This window comes from Penicillium waksmanii, assembly GCF_028829765.1.
Source record: "Penicillium waksmanii strain IBT 27052 chromosome Unknown utg000005l:1.0-5232799.0:1.0-5237142.0, whole genome shotgun sequence".
NCBI lineage: Eukaryota > Fungi > Ascomycota > Eurotiomycetes > Eurotiales > Aspergillaceae > Penicillium > Penicillium waksmanii.
This window is the reverse complement of record NW_026643252.1, coordinates 2,942,809-2,962,246: the sequence shown is the minus strand read 5'-3', so window position 1 is coordinate 2,962,246 and position 19,438 is coordinate 2,942,809. Positions and strand designations below refer to the sequence as shown.

The window sequence follows — 19,438 nt, the reverse complement described above, 5'->3', positions numbered from 1 at the left end:
GTCGAGGGGCTTATCGATAGATCTGCCCAACTGGGGGGGCTTCGATTGGAGTTGGGAGATGAAGTTCGCCACTGAGAAAGGCCCAACGTTGTAAGAAAAAGCTCCGGCAATTTCTGCACAACTTCGGTTTCCACAGATTGTAAGAAAAAATTCTTGCTCCAATTCAACCGGTAAGCTAGCTGGCCTGGGAGTGAACTTGTCAAAGAGACAATACTCGTCACCTGACTAAAACACAGCGGGGAGCCGAGCTTAGTCATCCACCAAATTGATTTTGCAAAGGCGCGAGAGCCCCTCATTGTTAGACCTCCACCCTTTCGACTCCTCGTGTCGCCACTTTACCGTGTCCTTGGTTGTGTCTCGGATCCATTATACACGATGTCAAACCAGACCCCTGATTCCTGGGAGGATGAGCTCTCCCGGCAGACCGAGGGCGTCAACCTGAACGCCCAGCGCGCCCAGGCGCAAGCACCTACATTTACACCTGGAGCCGCATCATTCCAACCCGGAGCTGCCTCTTTCACCCCAGGTGCCAATTCTTTCGTTCCCGGACAGCAATTCCAACAGTACGGTGCTGGATACGGTTACCCCCAGTATGGTCAACAACAGCAGTCCTACGGCTACCAGCAACCTCAGCAGCCCCAGCAGCCCCAGCAGCCCCAGCAACAGGCCTACGGCCAGTATGCAGCATATGGTCAACAGCCTGGTGCTGGTGCTGGTGCTGGTACCGGATATAACCAATACTATAACCAGCAGCCTGGTGGCTTCCAGCAGCAACCTCGCCAGACCCCCGTCGCTGCCCAGCTACCCGCAGCCCAGTCTGTCCCTCAGCCCGCCGCCGCGAACCCCTCCGACGCCCCGCCCAAGGCTAAGGTCCTTTCGATTGGGGCTACTTCCTCCTCCACCGCCCCCAAGACCAAGGTGCTCTCGCTTGGTATTTCCACCCCTCCTAAGACCGACTCCACATCCAAGGGTGACTCGAAGGGCACTGCTGCTGCCGAGGCCGGTGCTAAGGTCACTGCTGCCAAGGCTGTCGAGAAGACCGACAAGAAGGCGGATCCCAAGGCTGCCGCTAGCGGCAAGTCCTCCCCTGCTCCCACCGGACGTTCTAGCCCTGGCCGCTCCAGCCCTGCCCGTGGCGCTGATGCGGCAAAGGCGACCCGTGACGCCAATGCCGTTGCTAAGCAGCAGGCGGCCGATGTTGATGAGGCCACACTGAAGGAAATCTATGGTGAGAAGCGAGAGCATGTCAACGTTGTTTTCATTGGTCACGTTGATGCTGGTAAGTCCACTCTCGGTGGTTCTCTACTGTACTGCACTGGCATGGTGGACGATCGAACTATGGACAAGTACAAGAGAGAGGCCAAGGAGGCTGGCCGTGAAACCTGGTATCTGTCATGGGCCCTGGATCTGACTCAAGAGGAGCGTTCCAAGGGTAAGACGGTCGAGGTCGGCCGTGCATTCTTCCAAGTCCAGATTCCCCACGAGGATGGTGCCATCACCCGCCAATTCTCTATTCTGGATGCCCCTGGTCACAAGTCTTATGTCCCGCACATGATTGGTGGTGCTTCTCAAGCCGATTTGGGATGTCTCGTCATCTCTGCCCGTAAGGGTGAGTACGAGACTGGTTTCGAAAAGGGCGGCCAAACCCGTGAGCACGCTTTGCTTGCTCGCAACACGGGTGTGAGCAAGCTCGTTCTGGCTGTCAACAAGATGGATGACCCAACTGTCGAGTGGTCCGAAGACCGTTTCAAGGAGTGTACCGTCAAGGTGACCAAGTTTTTGGAGGCCCTCGGCTACAAGAAGGCCGATATCTTCTGCATGCCTATCTCTGCTCAGCGCACCATCGGTATCAAGGATCGTGTCCCGAAGGAGATTTGCCCGTGGTACGATGGCCCATCCCTGCTGGAGTATTTGACCGACTTCAAGCTTCCGGAGCGCAAGATCAATGCTCCTTTCATGATGCCCATTAGCGCCAAGTACCGTGACATGGGAACCATGTGCGAAGGCCGTATCGAGTCCGGTGTCATCAAGAAGAACAACACTTACCTGATGATGCCTAACCGCACTGATGTCCAGATTGCCGCTCTTTACGGTGAAACCGAAGATGAGATCCCGAACGCCACCTGCGGTGACCAGGTTCGCATGCGTCTGCGTGGTGTGGAAGAAGAAGATTTCTACCCCGGATTCGTGCTATGCTCCCCGAAGCGCCCAGTCCACTGTGTGTCTGCTTTCGAGGCTAAGATCCGTATCTTGGACCTGAAGAACATTCTTACTGCCGGTTTCAACTGTGTTCTCCACGTTCACTCCGCTGTTGAGGAGATTACCGTCGCTGCTCTTCTGCACAAGCTTGAGCCTGGAACTGGCCGTAAGAGCAAGCGCCCCCCTCCCTTCGCCAACAAGGGCCAAACTATCATCGCCCGCATTGAGGTCACTAGTACTGCTGGTGCGGTTTGTGTCGAGAAGTTCACCGACTACGAGCAGCTCGGACGTTTCACCCTGCGTGACCAGGTATGTAGACCCCTCCCCAAGACTATGAGAAGAAGTCATTGCTAACAATGGAATTTTTAGGGTCAAACCATTGCCATTGGTATGATCACCAAGCTCATCTTGCCGGATGGCGAGACCATCTAAAGGATTTTATGAGGCGGGGTCCGAACTGTGCATATGCCTCACAAAAAGCAAAGAACCAAAAAGTGATACTCCCCAAGGGTCTCTTAAGACTAACGATGATGATTTTTGTTACGCCTCCACATAGAATTTCGCTCTTATTGAGGAAGCATTTAGTACTCTATATACTTGCATCCAATTTACGTAAGTCTATGGATGAAGACTTCAGTCGAATAAGCAATTACGTAGACAATCGAACACCTAGGTAGTTAGCCTCATATGTGCGGGTCACCTCTGTCCAGGTGCCTGGCTTCCATGGGTTTCAGGGATCTTTTATATACTCGGGAATAAGCTTTTGACAGACGGCGTGTCAAATTACGTTGCATATTAATGTATAGTTGAATTGGGTATTCAGCTGAAAAACAGTAGATATATGCCGTGTCTATCTATGGTATGGGGTTGATGAATTCACTAGAAAACATCTGCAATCGAATGGTATCACTGAACGTCAAAAAGCGGCACCAGCCATGCTGATTTACCGTTTCTTAACCATCGTAAATCCATCATCGTCCACCTCTGGCTCGGCCTTCTCTCTCGGGGCCCGCACCAGGGCAGGAGCATCGTCCATATCAACATCCTCCCCATCATCACTCTCATCACCGTCCGTCTCTTGATCCTCATCCTTAGACTCAACCTGCTTGAACATCGCTGAAGAAGCAGATTTCTGCTGGCTCTTAATCTGGAACTTCTCCCACATATCCCGGATATATGAGAAATCCCCGCGCGCAGTCTGAACCTTCATTTCCATGATCTCAATAGCCACGTCCGCGGCGGTATCGTCGTCCACGACGACGTCAAATTCGTCGTTCATCACTTGAATGAGGACATCCTCTAGGTCTTCGGCATCGGTCTCGGGTCGATCGACCAGCATCTCAGAGATGGCACCGCACAGCCAGTCGCGCTTATCGTTGGATTTGGGGCCGCCCCAGTTCGATTCGACGGCGAGGGCGAGGGCGGGCCAGTTGTTGACGGCAAGGGAGATGCCCAGGTCAAGGTAGGAAGTGGCATCCGTAGCCGGTGGGGCATTTGCTGATTGTGCGCTCATGTTGGGTGGCTTGTTTTGTGAAGTGTGCTTGCGGATTGATGCCCCGCAGGTTGGGTGGGGGGGGGATAGCGGAAAATTGATGGAGGGGGATGGCAATTGAAGGCCCGGAGTGTTGCTGGAGTGGGACGACCAAATATTCCGAGTCTGGAGACAGTTTATATCACGGAAGGAAAAGGGATTGACTCGGGAAATATGTCAATATTCGAGATGCTGAGGATTAGATGGACGTGGGATCCAAAAATTTTGAGCTGCGATTAGATACGATAAGAGTCACGTGGGCTCATGGGAATGGCTGCCTCGCCCCGCCATCCGATCGGTACGATAGTATCGTACCTAAACATTCTCAGCAGAGTAGATGATATAGGAGCCATGGTACATGACTGACCACCTATGGGCCGTCTAGAGTATAGAAGCGGAGTCGAGACTTTATATTTTCATAGGCAAAAATAGACTCTTAGACGTACAACCATAACAATCATTAGTCCAAATGTTATCGTTGCAAAAGGTTGAAAGCCCATTCTTGTCTCCGCCTTCTAATCGCGGACTAGTAGCTACCCGAGTTGGAATAGATTGGCCTATCTATTCCAACTCGGGTAGTTACTAGTTTCCATTAGAAGGCGGTAAATCATGGTGAGCAATATGGGTTCAAGCTTTTTGCAACGCCACTGTACAAAAAGCAAAAGTTAACTCCGATAGGGGGAATCGAACCCCCGGCTGCCGTGTGAGAGACGGCGATGTTAGCCACTACACCATATCGGATGAATTGTTGAATGTCGGAGCGGGATCTGGATCTATAAATCTTGGTTATCCCCATGTGCCCTATGCATGGCTGGGCTTCCATGGGACTTGCCAAGCCTCCCGCGGGATGGGATAGGATTAATAAATAACCTTGAATTAGTCCCATAGGATCTTGGCAAATGGGACGTGGACAAAAATTAAGACCCATGGGTCCACCGTCCTGCATGAACAGGTCTAGCTCCGGATCAAGAACGTTAAAGGTAAAAAGCGAATAGAAGGGCCCGGCCAGCGTCTTCCCATGAGTGGCTTGGAGCTCAATGAATGCTACCGCGGCCCGTGTCGGGCTTAGAAAACTCTCTTATGAGACTGAATGGCTTTTAGCACATTTCTGAATCTTGATAGCAGCGAAGGTTTACGTGCACTACAGTCGTTCTGGGAAATAGGCTTGGGTCTAGATGCAGCTCTACTCTTGAAAGAGTCACAAGGTCCTTTACAGATCCCATGGCCACAGACTGCGACAATATGAATTTCTAAATACATTCACGGTCCTAAAGGCGTGATTTTTCAGCACAAGCGTTAGAGACGGAACATTGTCACAGATACAGTGAGACACAGCTCGCCTTGGATGGAGATTGGGACAACAAGGCTGGCACGAGACAATCATGGCACCGTACGCCGACGGTGCTGCGTGTATCAAGATCGAGGGATATTCAACAATTCAATGTTACATCACATCACGTCAAAATTACCGAAGCGGCTGAACGCCACCAGATCTACTATCGTTCCTAAGCAGACCTGAAAAGTAGAAGACTGGATGTCTCTCCGTTTGAAGCGTGCCTACTAAACTTCAGTCAAATGTGTAGTTGACAATTTTCGAAAGGCAATCATGGTCCGAATTCAAGATTTTGAAGGGATGCAATACCCCCGCGATGGCACTCCAGCTGAGAAACAGGACTACACCTACTTCAACCAGCAATATGCGACCTCTTCTCACGCGGGTGATCACAACATGTATCCAGATCTCATCGTCCAGCCGAAACGAGACGAAGACGTAATCAAGACTGTGAACTGGGCCAGAGAGAACAAAATTGCTATCGCTATCAAGAGTGGCGGTCACCAGTATAGTGGTGCATCGTCTACCAGTGGCAAGAACATCCAGATCGACCTTAGCAACACGTACAAGGACTTGATGGTTCTGAATGCTCGCGACCCCATTGGCCAGGATCGAGCACTGGTGTACGTTGGCGTCAGCAATCAACTAAAGGACTTCAACGCATATCTCAAGCACAACCAACTGTTTGTCCCCCACGGACAATGCGCTTACGTATGTGTGGGTGGGCATGGTCAGACTGGTGGTTATGGCCAGCTTGGCCGTAGCTTTGGCCTTCTTGGCGATCATATCAGAATCATTCGCATGGTCTGTCATGACGGCGTCATTCGCGACGTCTCTAAGGAAAATGACGCTGAACTTTTCAACGCCGTACTCGGGGGCAGTCCCGGTAACTTTGGCATCATCACACACTATATCATTGAGGTATACCAGGCGAAGAGTTACATGGGAACTGTTGCCGGTCCAAACGGATTCAAGGGACCACATGGAATCAAAGGACTGTGGATCTACTCGCCCAAAGTCCTCAAAAGTCTGCTCATCGCAGTCGCACAAATGGCTGACGATAACAATGTCCCGCGAGGCTTTGACCTCTGTGTGAGCGTCCTTAGTACCGATTTTCCCGTAACGATACTATTTCCCACATTGAAGAACGCTGACGAATGGGAAAACATTCAAAATAAGATCAAGGGAGCTCTCGCGGATAAGTTTCTTGACTGGCTAAATGGCAGCTTCCCCGCCATCATCGTGCTCTATGCGCAGTGGTGCCCAACCAGCAAAGATGCCAAGTATGACGAGAGTGTTGACCAATGGTTCAACAAGTTCCGGGACCTCAAGGGTTTCTTCAAAAATGAGACTCTCCTCATTCATGAGCTCGAAGAGGACATGTCTCAAATGAGTGGAGAATGGATCTTCCCCAAGAAACGAGAGTTTGATCTACCATACGTCAAGCGCACCTACTCTACAAACTCGAAGACTCTTGAAAAGGACAACTGGGTCGACAATGTGGTTGATCGCATCGACTTAATCTATAACCCGCACCAGTTGCTCGATCATAACCCGGGAGACAAGGAGTATGAAGTCTACACACATTGCAAGCTTTCAGTGCAGATCCAATGCTACGGAGGCGACAATTCCCGTTTCTATAGGAACAAGGATAACGGCACCTCTTACAGTTGGAGGGATACCTCGGTTGCCCAGACGCTAGACTGCTTTCATGAACCTGGCGACAAGTTTAAGGAGTATGCTGAAAACTGGCAGACCAAGAATGACTCCATTATGGTTGGTCCCTCCAGTTCCTTTAGCAAGCAGGACAGACGTTTGCTCTGGGGGTCTTATGGCGACTGGGACTTGGGGAAGCAGGAGATTTGGAAATGTTATTATGAGGATGCGGTAAAGTATCATAAGTTGGGTAAGGCTAGGGGAAAGGCTGATCCCAGCGGGACCTTCACTGCAAACCCGTTCGCTGTTTCGGCTATTCCAACCAAGGTCTCTTGAAATGTAAGACTGCTCAGCGGATGGGCCACTCGCAGGGAGGGGTCGAGCTCACTTCAATCTTGAAACTAAATTGTTTGCGCGGATACTTGTTTGTTACTTGTTCGCCTAGGGCAAAAATTTGATCCATTTAATCCCCCTCACGCTAAGTCTGCTACATTGATGCTGATGAGTAACAGTAATAATTCTCGCGTCCACCATCACGCATGGTTGACTATAGCGGCTTCACTATAAATAAAATTCAATTTATGTCTACCACCACTAAAAGTACCATGGCGGGCACCCATAGCAGACCTCGGGAGGCAACTTCAAGTTTTACTTAGAATGAACTGGTAGTTGATTCTGAAGATAGGAGTATAATAAGCAGGCATTATCTACTGTGATGGGTCTAGACCCAGAATCCTTCTGACAGCATCATGCTTGCATTTCAACCACCCGTTGCTATATCAGCCTTTTGTTACGGTCCCTGAAAAACAACGCAGCCGAGAGATGCAGCTTTCAAGTTTATCGAGGATCAATTGCTCTGGGGAAGAGATGACCGCCAAAGGCGTCACATATAGCTACTCAAAAGCAAGATAAGGGAGGAACCAGGACTATAGCCTGCCCGCTTATGCAAGCGAAGCAGCTCGCCGCTTCAAGTTGAACGCGGTCCAACATAAAAAGACCCTAGCAGGCGCTTCAGATGATCGTGTCCGGGAGAAGTCCAAATCCCTTCTTCGTGCCCTTCATTTAATGAACGCAGATAACTGCCATTGCCCCATGCTTGGACGGAATATGGCTTGTCTCGTCCATGATGAGAATGCAATTGCCATGCTGGCAAATGTAGATTTTAGCAAGGAAGACGTTATGGCAGACTACAGGGCCTTCAGAGGAAAAATTATCAAAGTCTTGGATATTGTTGGGTTCGTCAGCCAACTGAATGGCCGCAACTTGAAGAGGTATTTAACATACTGGTTCTTTTTGTTTGCATGTTTGACATATAAACTACTAGTTAGTACTATGTACTAACTAGTACACATACCGAAAATTAAATTTTGTAAACAGATTTATACGGAGCCCACAAGCCTGAAATCCTTCATACTCAGAATGTTTCAAGTTGTTGAAGATACCAATATGATATTGAATTGTCACTAAATCAATCCTTTCTAGTTCTATTCACGCCGATATAAAAGCCCTGAAACAGTAGACATATCACTAGTAATACAGACAATCAAAATAATTATTCCGAGGGGATACATAGGAATGAATCATCCCAATGAAAAACATCCGTAAACATCAATTCTTCCAGGCTTTGGGCGATTAGATCATCAAACAGGAACTGACTGGTGGCTGTCGGTAGTTGACCGGAAAAAGGCGACATCAACACCCCGGTCTCTATGTCTCCGGCTGGCGGCATCACTCAATGCCCAAAATCTCCTTGGGCGGTGCATCGATTCTTTGATAAGATTTCGGTTGGTTTACCAGTGATGGGTCAATATGCTTTTCAACTCCCAACACGCCGGGGATAACTGGGTGAGATGCGGAGATACCCACAGGCCCCCACAGGTCCCCACCAAGCCGGGGAGACTCCGCCGTCAACGTGTCACTGGGTGTCTCGGGGTGACGGAGGCTCAAGAGATAACTAGTAGTGGTAGCGCCTAGGCGTCACCTCGAAGAACGAGCTCTATGTAAAAAAAAAAAAAAAAAAAAAACCGAAGCTATGAATTGCACAGGTACTTATAGTTATCTAGCCGCTGCATGTTCTGTTCGCTTTACATACTAGTGGAGGCTACGCGCATAGAATTTACGCGCATAGAATTATTTTTTTATTCACATTTTTGAAATTGTTTCCTTTTCCAACTGTTCATCCATTATGCCGACAGGATTCGATGTGGAGAATGTCCTAGCAAACATCAGCGAGCAGGACAAAATCGCTCTTTTATCCGGTAACACAGAGACGATGAAGATGATCTTGGAAGACCTCATCCGCTAACAGAAGCAGGAATTGATTTTTGGCACACACATCCCATCCCCGAATTCAATGTCCCCTCGATTCGCGCCACCGACGGTCCCAATGGTATCCGCGGCACCAAATTCTTCGCCGGCATACCAGCCGCATGTCTGCCCTGCGGCACAGCTCTGGGCGCCACCTGGGATCGAGATCTGGTTTACCAAGCGGGGAGACTACTGGGTGACGAGTGCATTGCGAAAGGAGCGCATTGTTGGCTGGGTCCTACAATCAATATGCCGCGATCTCCTCTCGGTGGCCGCGGATTTGAATCGTTTGCTGAAGACCCACATCTTTCGGGCATTCTGGCCAAATCAATCATCCTCGGAGCCGAAAGCAAAGGAATCATTTCCGCTGTGAAGCATTTCGTGGGCAACGACCAGGAACACGAACGCCGGGCGGTGGATGTCCTCGCCACACAGCGAGCTTTGCGTGAGATCTACCTACGACCTTTCCAGATTGTCGCGAGAGATGCGAAGCCGAGCGCGCTCATGACTTCTTATAATAAGATCAATGGAAAGCACGTGGCCGAAGATCCTCGCATGCTCAATTTGATCCGCGAAGAATGGAAGTGGGATCCGCTGGTTATGAGCGACTGGTACGGGACCTACACAACCATCGATTCTATGAATGCGGGCCTTGATCTCGAAATGCCGGGGCCTTCTAGATATCGGGGGAAGTATATCGAATCCGCCGTACAGGCTCGACTGATCAAACAATCGACTATAGATGCACGAGCTCGAAAGGTGTTGGAATTCGTGAAGCAAGCAAGTCAAGTCCAAGTGTCAGGTGTGGAACGAGGTCGGGATTTCCCAGAGGATAGAGCGTTGAATCGAAAAATTTGCGCAAACAGCATCGTCCTCCTCAAGAACGAAGGCATCTTGCCCCTTCCGAAGGAGATCAAAAAGATTGCCCTTATTGGATCTCACATGAAAACTCCCGCAATATCGGGTGGTGGCAGTGCGTCCCTTGAACCGTATTACTCTGTTTCGTTATACGACGCCTGTAGGGAAGCATATCCTGACGCGGACGTGGTTTATGAAATAGGCGCATACGCCCACAAGATGCTCCCTGTAATAGACCGTCTCCTGACAAATGCTGTCATACATTTCTACAACGAGCCGATGGACAAGGAACGGAATTTGATTAGCACTGAGCCTATGTCGACAACAGCCTTCCAGTTCATGGACTATTATGCACCCGGCCTCAACCGAGAGCTATTCTGGGCCACACTGATTGGCAACTTCACACCAGACGCATCCGGGATTTGGGACTTTGGCCTGAGTGTTTTTGGTACGGCCAATCTCTATATCGACGACGAGCTTGTGATCGATAATACAACGAACCAGACACGCGGAACGGCATTCTTCGGCAAAGGCACCATCGAGGAGCTGGGATCGAAGAAATTAGTTGCTGGGACCACATATAAAATCCGGATTGAGTTCGGTTCTGCCAACACTACCACAATGAAATCGGTGGGAATGGTGAATTTCGGTGGTGGCGCTGCAAATTTGGGGGCCTGCCTGCGGCTGGACCAGGATCAAATGATCAAGAATGCCGTGGAAGCTGCCGCACAGGCGGACTACACCATTATTTGCACTGGACTCAACAAAGACTGGGAATCTGAAGGGTTCGACCGCACGCATATGGATCTGCCACCGGGAGTTGACCGGCTGATCTCGAAGGTGTTGAAAGTCGCCGCAGACAAGACCGTCATCGTCAATCAGTCTGGTACACCAGTTACTATGCGGTGGGCCGATCAGGCCCGGTGCATTGTACAGGCCTGGTATGGAGGTAACGAGACAGGCCATGGAATTGCCAATGTTCTCTTCGGAGAGGTCAATCCATGCGCAAAGTTGCCCTTATCATGGCCGGTGGATGTGAAACACAATCCGGCCTACTTGAACTATGCCAGTGTGGGTGGCCGAGTGCTGTATGGCGAGGACATCTATGGGGGCTATCGATTTTACGAGAAGACTGGACGAGAAGTCCTCTTTCCATTCGGGTGAGTTGGTTCCTTCATCTCCCAGTTTCATCTAACCATATCTCACCTAACCGTATTGAAGTCACGGCCTATCATACACAACTTTCGAGGTCTCATCGAGCGTTACCGTTGCCCCGGAGATCTTCAACATGGACCGTCCTCCGGTCACCACCGTACAGATCAAAAACACAGGCAAAGTGGCGGGCGCCCAGATTCTTCAGCTGTACATATCTGCCCCCGAATCGCAAACCCCGCGCCCAAGCAAGGAATTGCACGGTTTTGAAAAGGTATTCCTCCAGCCCGGGGAAGAAAAAGCGGTTGACATCCAGGTCGACCGATATGCGACAAGCTTCTGGGATGAGATCGAGGAGATGTGGAAGAGCGAGAAAGGGACATATGAAGTGTTAATAGGAACCTCTAGCCTGGAAGTGGTGGCCTGGGGAGAATTCCAAGTAAATCGCACCACCTATTGGCGGGGACTCTAAGGATTCATCCGACTTCGTTTGGGTCAATTGCCCGGCTAAATGAGGTCGGCCTGGCTTGATTGGACGGATGATTCCGCCATCGTTTGCCTCGTCAAACACCAGCCGTGTTTGTCTTGGCCTTTTATCATCATTCTTTCCCCTTGGTATTCCATGTGCGACTACGGGGATCCCCAGCAGGAAGAATGGAAGCCTCGTCGACTGCGCAACCTCGCAAGCATACTCGGGTGCTTAACGCATGCAATGCTTGTCGCCTCAGCAAGACTCGATGCGATTCGGCCCGGCCAGTGTGTGCCAAATGTATCCAGCGGGGTGTAACATGCGAGTATCCGCAGACGGATCCCATCTCGGTGTCGGTTCCCATAGAACTTCTCTTTTAGCTGAGGCATCTAATGACCATAAATTCTATTTGAAGTCTAGAGACATGGGGCGCAAGAATCTTAGACGCAGTAGAACGTCAAGAGCGGCTTCTGTCACAGACCCTGTCTTCGAATCAGGCGCCTCCCTTTTTTTCGCAGCAGGCGTCGCCATCCCCAGTGGACGAAATAGATCCAGAGTCAATCTCGCGCAATGATGCACCTAAGACACCTATTACTGGGTCAGACATGATTCTCAGCTGGCCTATTTTCCCGGGAGAGAAGCCTGCGTCGACTTTCCCAATGGCAGCGTATTCCGAGAAGCCAGATCGCTTTCAGACGGGTATGTCACATGCTTCTTGACACATTATATCCAAAATCGTATGCTAATGCGCGGCTACAGCTCTACCAAGCCTAGATCCACAAAGGCTTCTCGAATTGAGACAGATCTTTATGACCAAGATCTGGACCAAGAACCCGATCGTTGACCCGGGCCAGCTGGACTTTTATATCGCTCGGGTGCTAGAAAATGGCATTGAGTGGTCAGCCTCGTCGTGCTTGGTGCTACTTGTATTTGCGCTTGCAGCCATTTGGGGAAATTATCCGGACGACGAAAGCCGGGAGGTCTCGTACAATGAACGATCCTTCAGCCCACCAGTCACCTACATGACGATGTCGGTTCCGGAGCACCGAATGAAGGAATCATTAAGCTTCCTCTCCATGGCGCGTAAGCGCATTTCCACTGCGTATCTCGATGATACCCTACTTGGAGTACAGTGTCTTTGTTTATTTGGGTGAGCTCCTTCCTCCGAGCTGGTTCTAGATACGAATATCTGAATACTGTATAGAATTTGGTATCAGTATAATATCGAACCGATTCCGGGCTGGAAAATGTTCCGGACAGCATCCATGTTGTGGCAAACGTATCGTTTGAAGCATCGCGAAGGAAAGACAATCAGAAGCGCACAGGAAGAGAGTGGGTCATTTAATGTCCCCATTTTGGATATCTCTAACTCCCCCAGGTCTGGAGCAGCGACTCTACTGGACATGCTTAAAATCCGAATGGTATAGCATTCACCGGAGATCTCAAGTCCTCACACACGTCACTAACATGTGATAGCGAGGTTCGATATGAACTGACGGATCTTCCACCTTGTGATCTCAGCCTCTCCGACTTTCCTTATTCTCTCCCAAGCTTCCCCACGAGACAACTATCTAACGACAACCCTGGTTGGACGTTTTCCAGCCCCTCCTCCACAGACCTCGAAGCAGGATCTTCATATTATTATCTAGCTGAGATCTTTTTGCGCAGGCTTCTCAATCGGGCCCGCAATGCGGTTCGCGTGCTTTCCCCAGATATTGATCTACCGACCATCAAGATTCTAGCAGAAACTCTGACGCAGTTGGAAGGTCAACTCCAGCAGTGGGTAGACTGCCTCCCACATACACTCCAGTTCAATATGCCTCTCGAATCTGCCGTCAGACCAAAGGAGGGTGAGCTCATGAAGCTAAGTCGTGAGCGATACGTCGAGGTGCGCGAACTGCTTTGTCGGGCGTATCTATACCTGTGCATCCATGTGCCACTTGAGCCGGGGATGGCGGTGCTGTATGGGGCGAAAGCGAGCGAGGCGCTACTTTTGGCAGTATATCGTATCCAGACCGAGGTGCCATTCTTTCGGCATCCGGGGTCATGGGGAGCATGTCGAGTCCGGTTTAACCATGCGCTTTGTCTGATTGCGGGATTCCTCGCAAAGTTGACGCAGCGCCCCTCGGCTGAATATGTGAACATTCCTCCAGACTGGGCGGACTGTGTGCGGGTAGTGATTGAGCGGTTGAAGATATGGGGCGAGGAGGGTGGCGGGATCAAGGAGTTAGGTATGTTGTTGGAGTGGCTGATGCATGACAGTTTGGAATTGTAGAACAAAAGACAAGACATGCATTTTTTTCTCTAGTACTGGCTATCTATACTACTGACGTACTCGCGCCAACTAAGTACTTCCTGGCCCTGAGTAGTATACTATCCATGGATGTCTAAATCTATTTACGCAAATTGAATATATTCTGTGTCCAAATTTATATAGTAGGGAGCACTGGTAATCTTGGCAGAAACACTGGGTAGATCGCGGCTATGGAGCAGCTCCGTTTCCCTTTGAGTATCTTACCGCAACACATCTCCCCTAGCGACCATCGTCCGAGTCTCACTCTTGACCCGAGGCATTCGGGGAGACTCCGCGAAGTCCCTGTACCCGACTAGCCTTCTTTAGGCTAATTATGAAGTGCCAAGACTCGTGTGCTTGGCGTTGAGCAACCGCACCCATCTGCAGGCCAGAATGTTGGCCTTCCTTCCCACTACCCCCACCTCCAGATACCCCGTGGGGTGGCGGAACTCTAATTTCTTCAGCGGGGATCTTACCCGGCTTATCTTCCTCGATACTCTACAACGAATCCCTCCAGCCCGTCTGCGCATGACCTGATGGCTCAGAGGATCTTGGCAGTTGGGGAATGGGCCACGCTAGGGGGGTCGCGGTGGAATAAGACCCTAGAACGAACAGGATATATAGTGTCCATGATTCGGTCTCTGCAAGTCTTCAGGGTCCACAGATCAGCACTCCAGTTGTGAGCATTCGAAATCAACTTGAACTTCAATCTTTCAAGATGGTCTTAGTGGGGAAAAAGCGTGAGGAGAATGTTGCTGAGCCTGTGCTAGCTAACTTGCTGGCTGATGACCGTACGCCTTGGTACAAGAAGCCGAATCTGAGACGACTCTATTCCATCTTATTTCTGGCGTGTATGGGCATCGAAATCACGTCAGGATTTGACTCGCAGATTATCAACACGGTTCAGATTGTGTATACCTGGAACAAGTGTATGTTTCCTCAATTCAAGATGAGCACTACAGTAGACTGACGTTGCGAGATAGATTTCGGTCATACGACCGGGAAGATCGTGGATGGACGCCCCGAGTACACCATTGAAGCGAACCTCAAGGGCTTTCTTGGTGCTGCATACTCTCTCGGGGCTATTCTCTCCCTGCCATTTGTCCCATACCTCAACCAGCGAGTCGGACGGCGATGGACGATTATGTTCGGTTCATGCGTGAGCTTGGTCGGGGCCATTATCCAGGGCTTCTCCAATGGAGGTACTCATCCTTTCCTGATCCTATCCGCGACATATCTGATGATTTCCAGTGGCCATGTATATTGTCGCACGTATCCTTCTAGGATTCGGAATCCCGTTCTGCATCGTCGCCGGGTCATCTCTGCTAGGAGAACTGGGTTACCCCAAGGAGCGACCGATTCTAACCTCCCTGTTCAACTCCTCCTACTTCATCGGTCAGATCATTGCCGCAGCCGTAGGCCTGGGAACGGTGACCATTTCGTCCAACTGGGCCTGGAGAATCCCATCTCTACTTCAGATTGCACCCGCCATGGTTCAGATCCTGACGGTGATGTAGGATATTCCCGGCCATTTATCCCAACTTCTCCCATTAACACATGCCCAGGCTCCTCCCTGAAAGTCCCCGATATCTGATCAGCAAAGATCGTCACGAAGAAGCCTTTGAAATCCTCACCAAGTACCATGCGGAGGGTGACCGCAACTCGGTAATTGTGAAGGCTGAACTGGCGCAGATCGAACACACCATCAAGATGGAGCTCGAAGAATCAAAACAATCATGGTTGGACATGTTCCGCACGGCCGGGATGCGCCGTCGGCTGTTCATCTCCGCTTTTCTCGGCCTGTTTACACAGTGGTCCGGCAATACTCTCATCTCGTAAGCATGTATCTGCCCTATATGCCTTTCACCTTCACTGATCCATGCAATAGGTACTATCTAAGTGATCTCCTTAACATGGTTGGAATCACCGACAGTGTGACCAAGTCCAAGATCAACATCGGCATCGCCTGCTGGGGTCTCGTCTGTGGCACGGCGTTGGCGCTCACAGCGCCGCGCTTCAAGCGTCGACCAATGTACCTCACCTGCGCAATCTGCCTGCTGTGTGTCTATATTGCATGGACTATCTCCATGGAGCGCTTCATAAGCACAAAGGCTCATTCCGCAGCCATTCTGACCATCTTCTTTATTTTTGCCTACTCCCCCGCCTACAACCTCGGCTACAACGCCCTAACCTACAGTGTGTATTCCCTCCGTTCCAGCGCATGCGTATATACTGACATCAACAAGCATATCTGGTCGAGCTGTTCCCTTACATGGGTCGCTCGCGTGGTATTTCATGGTTCCAGTTCTTTGGTCGCGGCGCAAGCTTCTTCGCTACTTATGTGAACCCTGTTGGTCTCGCGCGCATCGCCTGGAAATGGCTCTTGGTGTACTGCTGCTGGCTGGTATTTGAGTTGGTGTTTATCTACTTCTTCTTCCCCGAGACTGCGGGTCGCACTCTTGAGGAACTGTCGTTCTGTAAGTTGGCATTCCGATTTGTTGCAAGGGACAGAGCTGACTTAAAGTAGTGTTCGAAGACAAAGACAAGGCCAAAGAGGTCGCTGCGGTCGTTCACAAACATCTCGATGAGGATGACGAGAATAAAAGGGCCACGACACATGTGGAGGTCCAGGAGACCAGGAGCTCTGTTTGACCGTTTCGTGGCGGCTCTTACATAAGGATGGTTGGATGAAGGTATGGAATAATGTTATCTGTTAGTTAATCTATATTAATTTTACGTCATTATATCCTGGAATGTGACCATTATTTGGGTATCTGGGTACTGCTCTGGTGCTGAGGAACTTGAAATTAAAGAGGAATAGGAGATCGGCAAATAGAGAAACTAGATTTAGTGATTAAGTTGTAGCTAGCAGACCAAGCCACGATGGGGACAGACATGATATGGACCTAACGTAAGATAGCGGGATTTATCCATTTCTTGGTCTTTCAAAAAACCCATTGAGCCATCACAAGTCCCATAATTCCACCCATGAGTCCCTTCGCAACATTATCGCTCGGACCAACAAGCTTAATTGCAGCATTAGAAGTGGTTGCACTTGCTGCACTCGAAGTCGTAGGAGGCGCTTTACTCTGAGTCTCAGATACTGTGGTCGTGGTAGTAGCACTTGTTGCAGCCGTTGTTTGAGCCGTTAACGATTTGTCACTTTCACTGCTACTTGTTGAGGAGACCTGGGTATTTGAGGCTTTCGAGGAGGTAGTCGCGGCGTGACTGGCAGATTTGTCCGTCGTAGTGGTTTCGGAGGAGTTCGACGAAGAAAGACTAACGACCTTGAAACCGAGAAGACCCCGAGAAGCGTCCCTGGAGAAGCTCTCGGTTGCTTGGCCCGCCGAGTCTCCAGTACACTTGCTGTTATCGAAGAGAAGCATGTTGATGCCCTTTTCGCCTTGAGAGTCGATTTTGAAAACTTTGCCCTTGGGGTTGTCGATTTCAATGCAGTCGCTGGGACCATGCCCTTTTTGACTATGGCTTTTGTTTTCGGAGTCATGCCATGTTACTTCCCATGCTCCGGCAGAAGGGAGCAGAGATATGGTGGAAAGCGCCAAAGGCAGAAGAGTTGACCACTTCATGATGGGGCGCTAAGAGTAGAATGCAGAAGTACTGCTGCGTAGGGGAAAAGGTGCCTATTGGAAAACGCGTACAATTTCAAACAATTCAAACAGGCTTAACCCTTTTTATACATGATGTCCACCCGTTTTTCTTTCTAGCCTTAATTCCTCGGCGCTCCAGATCTGGGGTCTTTCCGCGCAGATCTTCGTATTCAATGCATGGTCAACCAATGAAACTACATCATGACAGCCACCGTCCATAGCGAACCGTATTTATGCTTGGCGTTCATTTCAATTTGAAAAGGCACATTGTCATTTTAGGCATGGTCAAATGGGATTTGAGCGGCTTGGCAGGTTGAGCGGCATTGAGCAAGGGTGCAAGGGTGACCGAAATAAGAGCAGCGGGTCTGCTTTACTCCAGAGATGTTCTCAGTTTCCTTCAATCACTCGGCTAATAGGATAAATTACTTTCAAAGTCGGTCAAAACTGCATGGGGTTCTATAAAGCGTTTTGGCAGTGTAAGCAAGGAGTGTTTAATGAGCACAGCGCGGAGGCTAGGCACCATAGTCATGCAACACAACACGAAGGCCAGACCTGCATTAGCGCGTCTTCGAGTACTACCCCAACTCAGCCGCAGGGCTTGGCGGAAAACACAGACATGGTGACGGTACTTTACTCACAGCTGAAGCAGGTATTTTAGCCGCATTTCCACGACTATGGGCCGCTTTATCGTGCCTAGGAACTTTAACTTGGAAGCTTATCACTCCTGGTTAAATATACCAGATAATCTATATTCCCTGAAAATAAATTTGAATGAGAGAGACTGGCTTGCATGCTGTCAAGAGATGTTCTTAGTCTAGTACTCCGAGTCCACACATACTAGGTTGTAACTCTAATTATACTACAAGTAGAAGCAACTACGTACTACAAGGTAAATATGTGGAAACAAAAACTTGAACGTCTAGCCCGGGTCGGCCACAATAGTTCTACTCAGATAATAAAGATGTGTAACTTTCTAGCTAAAAGAAAGCTTAAAACTTGAATAATATAACATATCGAAAATCCAGGCAGTAGAAAGAAGACCAAGGCGAGAAGAAAGAAGAAGAAGAAACGGAAACGAAAAAACCGTTATACCAGCATGCCAGTGTGCCTCAAATATGAGTTAATTCACCCGTTATTGAACTGCCTTGGGATAACTCAAGTGCTGTGGAACGGGATAGCTGGAAAGATCTATAGTTTTTCCAGGAGCTGGAATAGGTGTGAATGCGATAGGGTCAGGTCCTCGTCTCTTGTTGAATTTAGCCGCGGCTGGCAGGAAGGGCAACTTGGCAGCAGAGGTGAGAACATGGATGCGCAGGGAATTGTCCGGGACATTCACCCAAAATGTGCTCCTGGGAATAGCTGGACCATCTAATCTTATGTTTTCCATGTGGGTCGTAGACGCTGTCACATGTGGCTTGACACGAGTTTGAATCCTATTCCATTCGGTCATACGCTTTCATGACTTAGGGTTAATCATCGTAACTTCGACCTCTATATACGGATAGAATTGCGTTGGCTGTCCAGTCGCCCCGTGGACTCTTGAATATCCGATGATTGGTGGTGCTGGATATACAGGATGGCGACAAGGCCCAGCTATTGTTGCCACGTCCCTATCCGTGATGCACATAGTGGAGGCCCTTGTGTCGTGCATAAACTGTAACTCCTCCCACCAGTCATAACCTGGAAGACGCACAGCAATATTATACTATAACTCACAGTTAGCAACATTCAATATTCGCAAGGAAACCATAATTATCATACCTGATGCATAGATTGATCTTCAGCTGATTGATAGAGCTGTACATGTGCAAAATCATGTTCGTCTTGTGCAAGCTAAATACGAAAGAATAAGTATAAATATTGGATCAAGATGGAGCTATCTGTGATGCTATACCCGTTCTACCCAAAAGGCTTCATGGCCATCGTGTTTCCTATTGATGGCCTCAAACTCATCCCAATCGAATGGTCTTGGCTCTGAGAGCTTTACCCCCTTCGACCAACAGGTGACAAGCCCCCCCATTCCACTTCAATT

At 49.6% G+C, this 19,438-nt stretch overlaps 8 protein-coding genes across 8 annotated transcripts; 5 read left to right on the top strand and 3 right to left on the bottom strand.

Moving 5' to 3' along the window:
- Window positions 1-375: 375 nt before the first annotated feature.
- Window positions 376-2,631, top strand: N7481_006015 (translation termination factor GTPase eRF3; the record flags this gene model as incomplete). Its single annotated transcript, XM_057265234.1, has 2 exons — window positions 376-2,508; window positions 2,569-2,631. 2 exons carry the CDS (start codon window positions 376-378, stop codon window positions 2,629-2,631), a joined length of 2,196 nt encoding a protein of 731 aa, XP_057122954.1.
- Window positions 2,632-3,142: 511 nt separating this feature from the next.
- Window positions 3,143-3,712, bottom strand: N7481_006014 (pre-rRNA-processing TSR2 family protein; the record flags this gene model as incomplete). Its single annotated transcript, XM_057265233.1, has 1 exon — window positions 3,143-3,712. One exon carries the CDS (start codon window positions 3,710-3,712, stop codon window positions 3,143-3,145), a length of 570 nt encoding a protein of 189 aa, XP_057122953.1.
- A 1,624-nt stretch (window positions 3,713-5,336) lies between these two features.
- N7481_006013 (FAD-binding oxidoreductase) lies at window positions 5,337-7,055 on the top strand (the record flags this gene model as incomplete). Its single annotated transcript, XM_057265232.1, has 1 exon — window positions 5,337-7,055. The coding sequence occupies one exon, from the start codon at window positions 5,337-5,339 to the stop codon at window positions 7,053-7,055; it is 1,719 nt and encodes a 572-aa protein (XP_057122952.1).
- A 1,849-nt stretch (window positions 7,056-8,904) lies between these two features.
- On the top strand, window positions 8,905-11,508 carry N7481_006012 (beta-glucosidase H; the record flags this gene model as incomplete). The annotated part of the gene is made up of 3 exons (XM_057265231.1): window positions 8,905-8,977; window positions 9,028-11,044; window positions 11,106-11,508. 3 exons carry the CDS (start codon window positions 8,905-8,907, stop codon window positions 11,506-11,508), a joined length of 2,493 nt encoding a protein of 830 aa, XP_057122951.1.
- Window positions 11,509-11,690: 182 nt separating this feature from the next.
- On the top strand, window positions 11,691-14,335 carry N7481_006011 (Zn(II)2Cys6 transcription factor; the record flags this gene model as incomplete). The annotated part of the gene is made up of 7 exons (XM_057265230.1): window positions 11,691-11,857; window positions 11,921-12,204; window positions 12,265-12,655; window positions 12,710-12,837; window positions 12,884-12,926; window positions 12,982-13,736; window positions 14,316-14,335. 7 exons carry the CDS (start codon window positions 11,691-11,693, stop codon window positions 14,333-14,335), a joined length of 1,788 nt encoding a protein of 595 aa, XP_057122950.1.
- A 181-nt stretch (window positions 14,336-14,516) lies between these two features.
- On the top strand, window positions 14,517-16,450 carry N7481_006010 (uncharacterized protein; the record flags this gene model as incomplete). The annotated part of the gene is made up of 7 exons (XM_057265229.1): window positions 14,517-14,727; window positions 14,782-15,000; window positions 15,050-15,311; window positions 15,364-15,633; window positions 15,687-15,994; window positions 16,045-16,275; window positions 16,326-16,450. The coding sequence occupies 7 exons, from the start codon at window positions 14,517-14,519 to the stop codon at window positions 16,448-16,450; spliced, it is 1,626 nt and encodes a 541-aa protein (XP_057122949.1).
- Window positions 16,451-16,743: 293 nt separating this feature from the next.
- Window positions 16,744-17,385, bottom strand: N7481_006009 (uncharacterized protein; the record flags this gene model as incomplete). Its single annotated transcript, XM_057265228.1, has 1 exon — window positions 16,744-17,385. The coding sequence occupies one exon, from the start codon at window positions 17,383-17,385 to the stop codon at window positions 16,744-16,746; it is 642 nt and encodes a 213-aa protein (XP_057122948.1).
- A 1,782-nt stretch (window positions 17,386-19,167) lies between these two features.
- On the bottom strand, window positions 19,168-19,426 carry N7481_006008 (uncharacterized protein; the record flags this gene model as incomplete). Its single annotated transcript, XM_057265227.1, has 2 exons — window positions 19,168-19,239; window positions 19,301-19,426. Coding segments are annotated over 2 exons (198 nt in total), but the record flags the coding sequence as incomplete, so codon positions are not given.
- Between the last annotated feature and the right edge of the window lie 12 nt (window positions 19,427-19,438).